General features: G+C 46.7%; 1 protein-coding gene across 2 annotated transcripts in view; it reads left to right on the top strand.

Annotated features, from left to right (window-relative positions):
• The first annotated feature begins 621 nt into the window (after window positions 1-621).
• The window catches only part of AGPAT5 (1-acylglycerol-3-phosphate O-acyltransferase 5), a 110,118-nt gene continuing 98,048 nt past the window's right edge, over window positions 622-12,691 (top strand). Inside the window, exon 1 of one of the 2 annotated variants that reach the window (XM_056565718.1) lies at window positions 622-1,086. In XM_056565718.1, coding sequence (XP_056421693.1) covers window positions 868-1,086 — 219 coding nt within the window. In that variant the 5' untranslated portion in view covers window positions 622-867. The remainder of the gene's footprint in view (window positions 1,087-12,691) is intronic. The other variant, XM_056565719.1, reaches the window with a different exon arrangement.

Raw genomic sequence — 12,691 nt, forward strand, 5'->3', positions numbered from 1 at the left:
AAATCAAACCTATATAAGTAGGGTATCATTTTAATTGTACCTACAGAATAAAGAGAAGGTGTCATTTTTACCGAAAAATTTACTGCGTAGAAACAGAAGTTACAAAATATCTCACACTGATTTTGTCTCACAATGATTTTTTTTCCGTTTCGCCGTAGGTTTTTGGGTAAAATGACTGATGTCATTACAAAGTAGAATTGGTGGCGCAAAAAATAAGCCATCATATGGATTTTTAGGTGCAAAAATTATGATTTTTGAAAGGTAAGAAGGAAAAAATGAAAGTGCAAAAACAGAAAAAACCCTGGTCCTTAAGGGGTTATCATATTTTGCCTCATGAAAACCTTTTAAAGTGTTCCATACATTTGGTCATACATGTGGCCAAACATGGTGTGAGCAAAAAAAATAAGGAACCCATCAGCTTCGTAAAATGTTTTGCATCACTTTTCATCCATCTCCCCTCTTCTTGTACGTTCTCAACTTTTCTCATCTTCAGCAATCACACACTGAATCTACCTGAAGAAGACTCTTCCAGTAAAAAAGATGGCGCCCAGCTCCTATTACGCGTGACGTCATTTCGCTCAGACCCCGCCTCCTACGTACTGCCTCTCCAGCAGTGACCACAGAACGTGCTGTTAGGCTTGTGACCCGGTTCTGTAACCCGGCGGCCTGGTGTCACAGTACAGCGTGCAGGAAATATGTACAGTATAGCGTCAGCCGTGTGGGAAATGCAGCTGCCTCATGTGGTCAGCTGTCAGCCAGCAGCACGGGGTCTCCACCCCAGCCCCTCCCCCTCACGTACTGCCGGGTGTCAGTAGGAGCGGTGTAGGGCACCAGTGTCAGCCCCGGGTGTGAAGTAGAGCCGGCACCATGCTGCTCTCCGCTGTCCTGCACACCTACTCGCTGCGCTACATGCTGCCCGCCGCCCTCATGCTGGGCACAGCACCCAGTTACCTGCTGGCCTGGGGATGCTGGCGGGCCCTGAGCACCGTGCTGCCCGAGAGCCTGTACCGGCGGGGGGACGACCGGCTGTACACCATCTACCAGAGCATGGTGCTTTTCTTCTTCCAGCACTACACCGGGGTGCAGGTCAGGGCGCTGTGGGAGTGGGGGAGGGAACGGGGCACCGGCGATGTCACTGCCACATGGCTCACTGTGTTCTGCTATAGAGGTTTACTTTTCCTTCACCAGCATACCTGTGTATAGAGGCTGCCCCCCACCATTATACCGGTGTGTAGAGGCTGCCCCCCACCATTATACCGGTGTGTAGAGGCTGCCCCCCACCATTATACCGGTGTGTAGAGGCTATCCCCCACCAGTATACCAGTGTACAGAGGCTGCTCCCCACCATTATACCGGTGTGTAGAGGCTATCCCCCACCAGTATACCTGTGTATAGAGGCTGCCCCCCACCAGTATACCTGTGTATAGAGGCTGCCCCCCACCATTATACCGGTGTGTAGAGGCTATCCCCCACCAGTATACCAGTGTACAGAGGCTGCTCCCCACCATTATACCGGTGTGTAGAGGCTATCCCCCACCATTATACCGGTGTGTAGAGGCTATCCCCCACCAGTATACCTGTGTATAGAGGCTGCCCCCCACCAGTATACCTGTGTATAGAGGCTGCCCCCCACCATTATACCAGTGTGTAGAGGCTGCCCCCCACCAGTATACCTGTGTATAGAGGCTGCCCCCCACCAGTATACCTGTGTATAGAGGCTGCCCCCCACCAGTATACCTGTGTATAGAGGCTGCCCCCCACCATTATACCGGTGTGTAGAGGCTATCCCCCACCAGTATACCTGTGTATAGAGGCTGCCCCCCACCAGTATACCAGTGTATAGAGGCTGCCCCCCACCAGTATACCAGTGTATAGAGGCTATCCTCCACCAGAATATTGTACCTGTGTATAGAGGCTATTCTCTACCAGTATACTGTACCTGTATATAGAGGCTATCCTCTACCAGTATACTGTACCTGTGTATAGAGGCTATCCTCTACCAGTATACTGTACCTGTGTATAGAGGCTATCCTCTACCAGTATACTGTACCTGTGTATAGAGGCTATCCTCTACCAGTATACTGTACCTGTGTATAGAGGCTATCCTCTACCAGTATACTGTACCTGTGTATAGAGGCTATCCTCTACCAGTATACTGTACCTGTGTATAGAGGCTATCCTCTGCCAGTATACTGTACCTGTGTATAGAGGCTATTCTCCGCCAGTATACTGTACCTGTGTATATAGGCTATTCTCCGCCAGTATACTGTACCTGTGTATAGAGGCTATTCTCCGCCAGTATACTGTACCTGTGTATAGAGGCTATCCTCCGCCAGTATACTGTACCTGTGTATAGAGGCTATCCTCCGCCAGTATACTGTACCTGTGTATAGAGGCTATCCTCCGCCAGTATACTGTACCTGTGTATAGAGGCTTTCCTCCGCCAGTATACCTGTGTATAGAGGCTATCCTCCGCCAGTATACCTGTGTATAGAGGCTATCCTCTGCCAGTATACCTGTGTATAGAGGCTGCCCCCCACCAGTATATCAGTGTATAGAGGCTATCCCCCACCAGTATATCAGTGTATAGAGGCTATCCCCCACCAGTATACCGGCGTATAGAGGCTATCCCCCTCCAGTATACCGGCGTATAGAGACTATCCCCCACCAGTATACCGGCGTATAGAGGCTATCCCCCACCAGTATACCGGCGTATAGAGGCTGCCCCCCACCAGTATACCGGCGTATAGAGGCTGCCCCCCACCAGTATACCGGCGTATAGAGGCTGCCCCCCACCAGTATACCGGCGTATAGAGGCTGCCCCCCACCAGTATACCGGCGTATAGAGGCTGCCCCCCACCAGTATACCGGCGTATAGAGGCTGCCCCCCACCAGTATACCGGCGTATAGAGGCTGCCCCCCACCAGTATACCGGCGTATAGAGGCTGCCCCCCACCAGTATACCGGCGTATAGAGGCTGCCCCCCACCAGTATACCGGCGTATAGAGGCTGCCCCCCACCAGTATACCGGTGTATAGAGGCTGCCCCCCAACAGTATACCGGTGTATAGAGGCTGCCCCCCACCAGTATACCGGTGTATAGAGGCTGCCCCCCACCAGTATACCGGTGTATAGAGGCTGCCCCCCACCAGTATACCGGTGTATAGAGGCTGCCCCCCACCAGTATACCGGTGTATAGAGGCTGCCCCCCACCAGTATACCGGTGTATAGAGGCTGCCCCCCACCAGTATACCGGTGTATAGAGGCTGCCCCCCACCAGTATACCGGTGTATAGAGGCTGCCCCCCACCAGTATACCGGTGTATAGAGGCTGCCCCCCACCAGTATACCGGTGTATAGAGGCTGCCCCCCACCAGTATACCGGTGTATAGAGGCTGCCCCCCACCAGTATACCGGTGTATAGAGGCTGCCCCCCACCAGTATACCGGTGTATAGAGGCTGCCCCCCACCAGTATACCGGTGTATAGAGGCTGCCCCCCACCAGTATACCGGTGTATAGAGGCTGCCCCCCACCAGTATACCGGTGTATAGAGGCTGCCCCCCACCAGTATACCGGTGTATAGAGGCTGCCCCCCACCAGTATACCGGTGTATAGAGGCTGCCCCCCACCAGTATATCAGGGTACTGTCCTCTAGCAGTATGTTATATTGTCCGATACCACTATACCAGTGTGTAGAGGCTGTCCACCGCCACAACACCAGTGTATAGAGGCTATCCATCACCACTATACCAGTGTGTAGAGGCTGTCCTCCATCAGTGTGTGTTATGCTATCCACTGTAATATACAAAACAATGTTAGCATCTCCAGGATGTTATTTAACACACAATGTACCAGTGTGGTGTCAGTTTCTGCCATAATATACAACTGTATACAGGGTGGGCCATTTATATGGATATACCTTAATAAAATGGGAATGGTTGGTGATATTAACTTCCTGTTTGTGGTACATTAGTATATGTGAGGGGGGGAAACTTTTCAAGATGGGTGGTGACCATGGCGGCCACTTTGAAGTCGGCCATTTTGAATCCAACTTTTGTTTTTTCAATAGAAAGAGGGTCATGTGACATCAAACTTATTGGGAATTTCACAAGAAAAACAATGATGTGCTTGGTTTTAACGTAACTTTATTCTTCCATGAGTTATTTACAAGTTTCTGACTACTTATAAAATGTGTTCAATGTGCTGCCCATTGTGTTGGATTGTCAATGCAACCCTCTTCTCCCAATCTTCATACACTGATAGCAACACCGCAGGAGAAATGCTAGCACAGGCTTCCAGTATCCGTAGTTTCAGATGCTGCACATCTCGTATCTTCACAGCATAGACAATTGCCTTCAGATGACCCCAAAGATAAGTCTAAGGGGGTCAGATCGGGAGACCTTGGGGGCCATTCAACTGGCCCATGACGACCAATCCACTTTCCAGGAAACTGTTCATCTAGGAATGCTCGGACCTGACACCCATAATGTTAGCAAGATGATGCACCACCACATTATGGGTGTCAGGTCCGAGCATTCCTAGATGAACAGTTTCCTGGAAAGTGGATTGGTCATCGTGGGCCAGTTTAATGGCCCCAAGGTCTCCATATCTGACCCCCTTAGACTTTTATCTTTGGGTCATCTAAAGGCAATTGTCTATGCTGTGAAGATACGAGATGTGCAGCACCTGAAACTACAGATTCTGGAAGCCTGTTCTAGCAATTCTCCTGCGGTGTTTCTATCAGTGTGTGAAGAGTGGGAGAAGAGGGTTGCATTGACAATCCAACACAATGGGCAGCACATTGAACACATTTTATAAGTGGTCAGAAACTTGTAAATAACTCATGAAAGAATAAAGTTACATTAAAACCAAACACATCATTGTTTTTCTTGTGAAATTCCCAATAAGTTTGATGTCACATGACCCTCTTCCTATTGAATAAACAAAAGTTGGATTCAAAATGGCCGACTTCAAAGTGGCCGCCATGGTCACCACCCATCTTGAAAAGTTTCCCCCTCACATATACTAATGTGCCACAAACAGGAAGTTAATATCACCAACCATTCCCATTTTATTGATCCATATAAATGGCCCACCCTGTAGTAGATGTACATCACTAATACATTTTAGAATGCCCACTATAATATAAAAGGGTCTGTACATTACAGGTGTTATAGTTTCATTAGGATATGCAACTATTATATCTATAAATTGCCATTATCAATTATACTGTCCAGTACTATATGCCAGTGCGGTGTCTACACCAAGCGGAAGTGTTTGCACCATGAGATACTACTGTGTAGTAGCTTTACATCACCTTTATGTTATAATGCCCTCTATAATGTACAGGTTAGGTGTTTTTATATCTCCAGGCAGTGTTATAGTGACCACTTAAATAGGCACTGTCAGATACAGAAACTTGTTATATGTTGTACATCTTAACAAAACATTAACCTTTCTAATATACTTCATAAGAAAATGTTCTTTCCTTTTTATAGAAATCATGGATTATAAAATCATGGCTTTGTCCAAGCTGAAGCACAGGCATGGACAAAGTCCAGTAAGTGAAGGTGGGCTAGCTAGCACTCCTCTGTGCTCTCTCCTGTCTGATGGCACTCCTCTATGCTCTCTCCTGTCTGAGGGCACTCCTCTGTGCTCTCTCCTGTCTGAGGGCACTCCTCTGTGCTCTCTCCTGTCTGAGGGCACTCCTCTGTGCTCTCTCCTGTCTGAGGGCACTCCTCTGTGCCCTCTCTCCTGTCTGAGGGCACTCCTCTGTGCTCTCTCCTGTCTGAGGGCACTCCTCTGTGCCCTCTCTCCTGTCTGAGGGCACTCCTCTGTGCCCTCTCTCCTGTCTGAGGGCACTCCTCTGTGCCCTCTCTCCTGTCTGAGGGCACTCCTCTGTGCCCTCTCTCCTGTCTGAGGGCACTCCTCTGTGCCCTCTCTCCTGTCTGAGGGCACTCCTCTGTGCCCTCTCTCCTGTCTGAGGGCACTCCTCTGTGCCCTCTCTCCTGTCTGAGGGCACTCCTCTGTGACCTCTCTCCTGTCTGAGGGCACTCCTCTGTGACCTCTCTCCTGTCTGAGGGCACTCCTCTGTGACCTCTCTCCTGTCTGAGGGCACTCCTCTGTGACCTCTCTCCTGTCTGAGGGCACTCCTCTGTGACCTCTCTCCTGTCTGAGGGCACTCCTCTGTGACCTCTCTCCTGTCTGAGGGCACTCCTCTGTGCCCTCTCTCCTGTCTGAGGGCACTCCTCTGTGCCCTCTCTCCTGTCTGAGGGCACTCCTCTGTGCCCTCTCTCCTGTCTGAGGGCACTCCTCTGTGCCCTCTCTCCTGTCTGAGGGCACTCCTCTGTGTCCCCTCTCCTGTCTGAGGGCACTCCTCTGTGCCCCCTCTCCTGTCTGAGGGCACTCCTCTGTGCCCTCTCTCCTGTCTGAGGGCACTCCTCTGTGCCCTCTCTCCTGTCTGAGGGCACTCCTCTGTGCCCTCTCTCCTGTCTGAGGGCACTCCTCTGTGCCCCCTCTCCTGTCTGAGGGCACTCCTCTGTGCCCCCTCTCCTGTCTGAGGGCACTCCTCTGTGCCCCCTCTCCTGTCTGAGGGCACTCCTCTGTGCCCCCTCTCCTGTCTGAGGGCACTCCTCTGTGCCCTCTCTCCTGTCTGAGGGCACTCCTCTGTGCCCTCTCTCCTGTCTGAGGGCACTCCTCTGTGCCCTCTCTCCTGTCTGAGGGCACTCCTCTGTGCCCTCTCTTCTGTCTGAGGGCACTCCTCTGTGCCCTCTCTTCTGTCTGAGGGCACTCCTCTGTGCCTGCTCACCCGTCTGAGGGCACTCCTCTGTGCCTGCTCACCCGTCTGAGGGCACTCCTCTGTGCCTGCTCACCCGTCTGAGGGCACTCCTCTGTGCCTGCTCACCCGTCTGAGGGCACTCCTCTGTGCCTGCTCACCCGTCTGAGGGCACTCCTCTGTGCCTGCTCACCCTCATTTATTGGACCTTCTTTACATGTGCTTCAGCTTGGACAAAGCCATTATTTTATAAGCCATGATTTCTATAAAAAGGAAATAACATTTTCTTATGAAGTATATTAGAAAGGTTAATGTTTTGCCAAGATATACAACATATAAAAAGTTTTTGAATCTGACAGCGTCCATTTAAATATACAGTTATGGCGAAAAGTTTGGAGACTGATACAAATCTTGGTTTTCGGAAAGTTTCTACAGTGTTTTTTTTAGTTCTTTTAGTTATTTTTTGTATATGGTATATACTGAAGTTAAGTTAGTAGCATTTGATACATTTTTAAACTTTAATTGAAAAATAATCAAATTCATGCAAATTTTTCCCTGGCATGCTGGATATCAGCTTCTAGGTCACATTCTTGTCTAAACAGTCACTCTCTTTATGATCACTGTGGGAGATTTGGCAAAACATTATGTAGCGGGAGAGTGATGCAGTTGCCCATAGCAGCCAATCAGATCGCTTCTTTCATTTTTCACATACCTCTTTACAAATAAAAGAAGCAATCTGGTTGCTATGGGCAACTGCACCACTCTTTCTCTGTACTGTTTTTCAATGGGGTTGAGTTTCCTGACCATTGACCTAAAATTTCAATGTTTTGTTCACTGAGACACTTAGTTACAGTGCAGTACAAATGTGTAGCACACAGATATCTAGTCACTGGTCATCACTCGTACATTGTATATCGTTTCCTCATTTTCTGAAGCAAGTGATAACCACTTAACGCCTCACCCCTCAGCTCAGCTTACATTTCTTACAGTGTACGTAAAAATAAAAGCTGTTCCTTAGCTTAGGAATCTAGGATCTTACATTCACTGTAATGTAGTAGTAACTGCACATCACTGCCATATTTTCTAGCCTACATTATATAGCCTTATATCATTATAATGTAGCTGCTCTGTTAGGCCCCATGTTCTATCATTGTATTGCCTGTACTGGGTGGTTTCTGCAACATATTGTCTGTACTGGGGGGACATGGGACTATCCCTCTGTTAAATGGAGGGAATAAAGCAAAGCAGGAAACTCCCGTGCTGCCACTTGCTGCTGGGTGTGTAAATGTCAGTAATGCAGTATATCTATACACTGTAGTTGTGGGTAGGACTGGAGTGACCTTGGCTGTAGGGAGTGTCTTTCATCATACTGCAGGCACATTGCTTTACATGGGGACATTGAACATGAGACCTTCATATGCCCCTTATAAGCATGCATTATTCTGTTGCAGTGTATGACACCGAATGACAGAGCCCCTTATACTCTGTTACAAGTCTGTGGGATCCACAGTAGTCACACCCCAGGTCCAGCATAGTCTCTTATAAATGGAGGCATGTTCAGTGTGAGCAGAGCTGGAGATGGATGTATGCCTCTGACTGCTTGTTTGGACACTCTCAGAAATTGTTTAGCGCAGGCAGAAGAAAAATTGACTCAGTCTGTGAAAAAGGGGATTAGACATTCTTCAGCTATGTATATAAATGAAAAAAGGAAATTGAAACAAGGAATAACTAAATTAAAAACGAAGGTAGGTATGTAGAAGACAATAAAGGGCTAGCCGACTGACTTAATGAATTCTTCTGTTCAGTTTTTACAGAAGAAAAAGAACCTCAATTAGAGAGGAAGACTCATGAATCGTTTCATGTGTCTTTACAGAGGAAGAGGTTCTACGTTTGCTCTCTAAAGTGAAGACAAATAAGTCACATGGGCCTGATAGGATACACCCAAAATTATTAAAAGGGCTTAGTGGTGAGCTAGCAAAGCCATAAACAGATTTAGTCAACCAATCGCTGGTAACAGGAGTCGTCCCGGAAGATTGGAAATTAGCAAGTGTCGTGCCCATTCACAAGAAAGGTAGTAGGGAGGAATCAAGCAACTATAGGACAGTAAGTCTGACATCAATAGTGGGGAAATTAATGGAAATCCTACTAAAGGATAGGATTGTGGAACATATAAAATCCCATGGATTGCAAAATGAAAAACATGGGTTTACTTCAGGGAGATCATGTCAAACAAATCTCTTTTGACTGGGTGACTAAAATAATACATGGGGGAGGGGCAGTAGACATTGCATATCTAGATTTTAGTAAGGCTTTTAACACTGTCCCACAAAGAAGAAATCAATAAACTGCAGTCATTGAGCTTGGACTCCCATAGCTAGTGGATTAGGCAGTGGCTGTGACAGACAACAGAGGGTTGTAGTTAATGGAGTATATTCAGAGCAAGGTCTTGTTACCAGTGGGGTACCTCAGGGATCTGTACTGGGACCAATTTTGTTTAAAATCTTCAATAGTGATATTGTAAAAGGTCTTGATGGTAAGGTATGTATTTTTGCTGATGATACAAAGATATGTAACAGGGTTGATGTTCCTGGAGTAATATGCCAAATGGAAAAGGATTTACTCAAACCAGAAGAATGGTCAGAACTCTGGCAACTGAAATTTAATGTAGATAAGTGCAAGATAATGCACCTGGGGCGTAAAAACCCTCAGGCAGAATATAAAATATTTGACACAGTTCTGACCTCAGTATCTGAGGAGAGGGATATAGGAGTAATTATTTCAGAAGAATTAAATGTAAGAAGACAATGCAGTAGGAAATGCTAGCAGAATGCTTGGATGTATAGGGAGAGGTATAAGCAGTAGAAAGGGAGAAGTGCTCATGCCGCTGTACAGGGCACTGGTGAGCCCTCACTTGGAGTATTGTGCACACTACTGGAGGCCGTATCTCCAAAAGGATATAGATACTCTAGAGAGTTCAGAGAAGAGCTACTAAACTAGTACATGGATTGCAGGATAAAACTTACCAGGAAAGGTTAAAGGGGTACTCCAGTGCAAACTTTTTAATTTTTTTATTATTTTTATTTTTTTATCAACTAGTGCCAGAAAGTTACAGATTTGTAAATGACTTCTATTAAAAAAATCTTAATCCTTCCAGTACTTTTTAGGGGCTGCATACTAAAGAGAAATACAAAAAATAAATGCATTTCCTGTGATGTCCTGACCACGGTGCTCTCTGCTGTCCATTTTAGGAACTGTCCAGAACAGAAGAAAATTCCCATAGCAAACATATGCTGCTCTGGACAGTTCATAAAATGGACAGCAGAGAGCACTGTGGTCAGGACATCACAGGAAATGCATTTCTTTTTTGTATTTCTCTTTAGTATACAGCCGGCAGCTGCTTTTCATTCTAGTATATTGCCGGGGAAGGAGCGCGTTTACCTTCTAAAAATCATAACCCTTTCAGTTTTGCACCTAAAAATACATATGATGGCTTATTTTTTGTGCCACCAATTCTACTTTGTAATGACATCAGTCATTTTGCCCAAAAATTTAAGGTGAAATGGAAAAAGTCATTGTGCGACAAAATTGAAGAAAAAAACGCCATTTTGTAATATTTGGGGGCTTCTGTTTCTACGCAGTACATTTTTTGGTAAAAGTGAAGCCATATCTTCTGTAGGTCCATATGATTAAAAGGATACCCTATTTATATAGGTTTGATTTTGTCGTACTTTTGGAAAAAATCATAACTACATGCAGGAAAATGTATATGTTTAAAATTTAACTTTATTTTTCCACACACAAGGCGGTATGAGGGCTAATTTTTTTGCGCCATGATCTACAGTTTTCAGCTGTACCATTTTTGTATTGATTGGACTTTTTGATCGCTTTTTATTCATTTTTTCATGTTATAAAAAGTGACCCAAAAATACGCTGTTTTGGACTTTGGCAATTTTTTTGCATGTATGCCATTGACCGTGCGGTTTAACTAATATATTTTTATAATTCGGACATTTCCTCAAGCGGCGATATCACATATGTTTATTTTTCTTATATTTAAAAAAAAAAAAAAAAAAAAAAGGGGGTTGATTCAAACTTTTTTATTACAGAAGGGGTTAAATGATCTTTATTCACTTTTTTTTTGTAGTGTTATAGCTCCCATAGGGGGCTATAACACTGCACACACTGATCTTTTACATTGATCAATGGTTTCTCATAGGAAACCATTGATCGATGATACTGCCGCTTAACTGCTCATGCCTGGAACTCAGGCACTGAGCAGTCATTCAGCAATCTTACAGCGAGGAGGCAGGTAGGGGACCCTCCTTCTGTCCTACAGCTGTTCGGGATGCCGTGATTTCGCCGCGGCGATCCCGAACAGCCCACTGAGCTAACCGGCAGCAGTTTACTTTCATTTAAGACGCGGCATTCAACTTTTAACGCTCCGTCTAAAGGGTTAATAGCGCGCGGCACTCATGGCGGTGCCGCGCACTATTAACCCTTTAGACGCAGCGTTCAAAGTTGAATGCTGCGTCTAAAATGAAAGTAAACTGCTGCCGGTTAGCTCAGTGGGCTGTTCGGGATCGCCGCGGCGAATTAGCTATTAGCCAAGGGTCCCGGCCTGACCTGTGTGGCCCCGCGTTATAGAAAGGGAGTGGGCGTGGTACGCCCTCCGTCCCCAACAGGTTAAAAGAAAAACTACCACAAGAGAGTCAAAGGTTTAAAATTAATATCAGGAAGTATTACTTTACTGACAGAGTAGTGGATGCATGGAATAGCCTTCCTTCAAAAGTGGCCGCTGCAAATACAGTGTAGGAGTTTAAACATGCATGGGATAAGCATAAGGCTATCCTTCATATAAGATAGGGCCAGGGACTATCTATAGTAGTCAGATTATTGGGCAGACTAGATGGGCCAAATGGTTCTTATCTGCCGACACATTCTATATGTTTCTATATGTTAGATTATGGGCACATTTATTAACCAGTTAGCACCAGGTTTGGGGTAAATTGTGAGCTCCAAAATTTAGCAAAAATTTACTTATTTGAGCCTCAGCAAAATCGGTCTTAACGTTTAAGGCATATTTATTAAGATAAAAGCCAGAAAGGGGACGTTTACTATAGAAGTGTGAGCAGCACAGCCCTGTTTACTGGCAAGTGCAAGACCAGAGCTAAAAAGGCATATACTTAGACTTGTTGGTTACAATACAAATTAGGGATCGACCGATTATCGGTTTGGCCGATATTATCGGCCGATATTCACGGTTTTGGACGTTATCTGTATCTGCAATTACCTTGACGATAATTCGATAATGCCCCGCCCCCTCACCACCGCGCCCCACCACCGCCCCGCAGTGCACTCCCCAACCGCCCCGCATCACCCCGGCCAGAGACCACTACCGCCGCTGCCCCATTGCCTCCCCCATCCCCGGTTTTGGAATTACCTGTTCCCGGGGCCCGGGCAACTTCTGGCTCCTGCGCGCTGCGCTTCGCAGTGACGAGTGATGTCCTAAAAGCGATGTCTCAGTCAGTGCGCACAGTGACAGCTCAGGAGGACCCTGCCGGAGCCAGAAGTAGTGCGGACCCCGGGAAAAGGTAATTATAAAACCGGGGACGGGGGAGGCAATGGGGCAGCGGCGGCTGTGGTATGTGGCCGGGGCGGCGCGGTGCAGTGGTGGGGGGGCCTTGTCGATGATAGGACTCAGGAGGACCCCAGGACAGGCAGGCGGAGAGAAGCGGCGGCGGTCTCTGGCACCGCAAAAGCCGCTGCAGTTCATTGATTTAAAGCTATGGACATTTTTCTGAGAGAAAACAAAACATCCTCTGCATTTCTCATTTAAGAAAGTTTTTTGTTCCTTTCCATTGCACTGCTCTGTGGAATTTTGATGCAAATTAAGCAACCAAATTTCTACAGTGTGTGA

The sequence above is a fragment of the Hyla sarda genome, chromosome 3, assembly GCF_029499605.1.
Source record: "Hyla sarda isolate aHylSar1 chromosome 3, aHylSar1.hap1, whole genome shotgun sequence".
NCBI lineage: Eukaryota > Metazoa > Chordata > Amphibia > Anura > Hylidae > Hyla > Hyla sarda.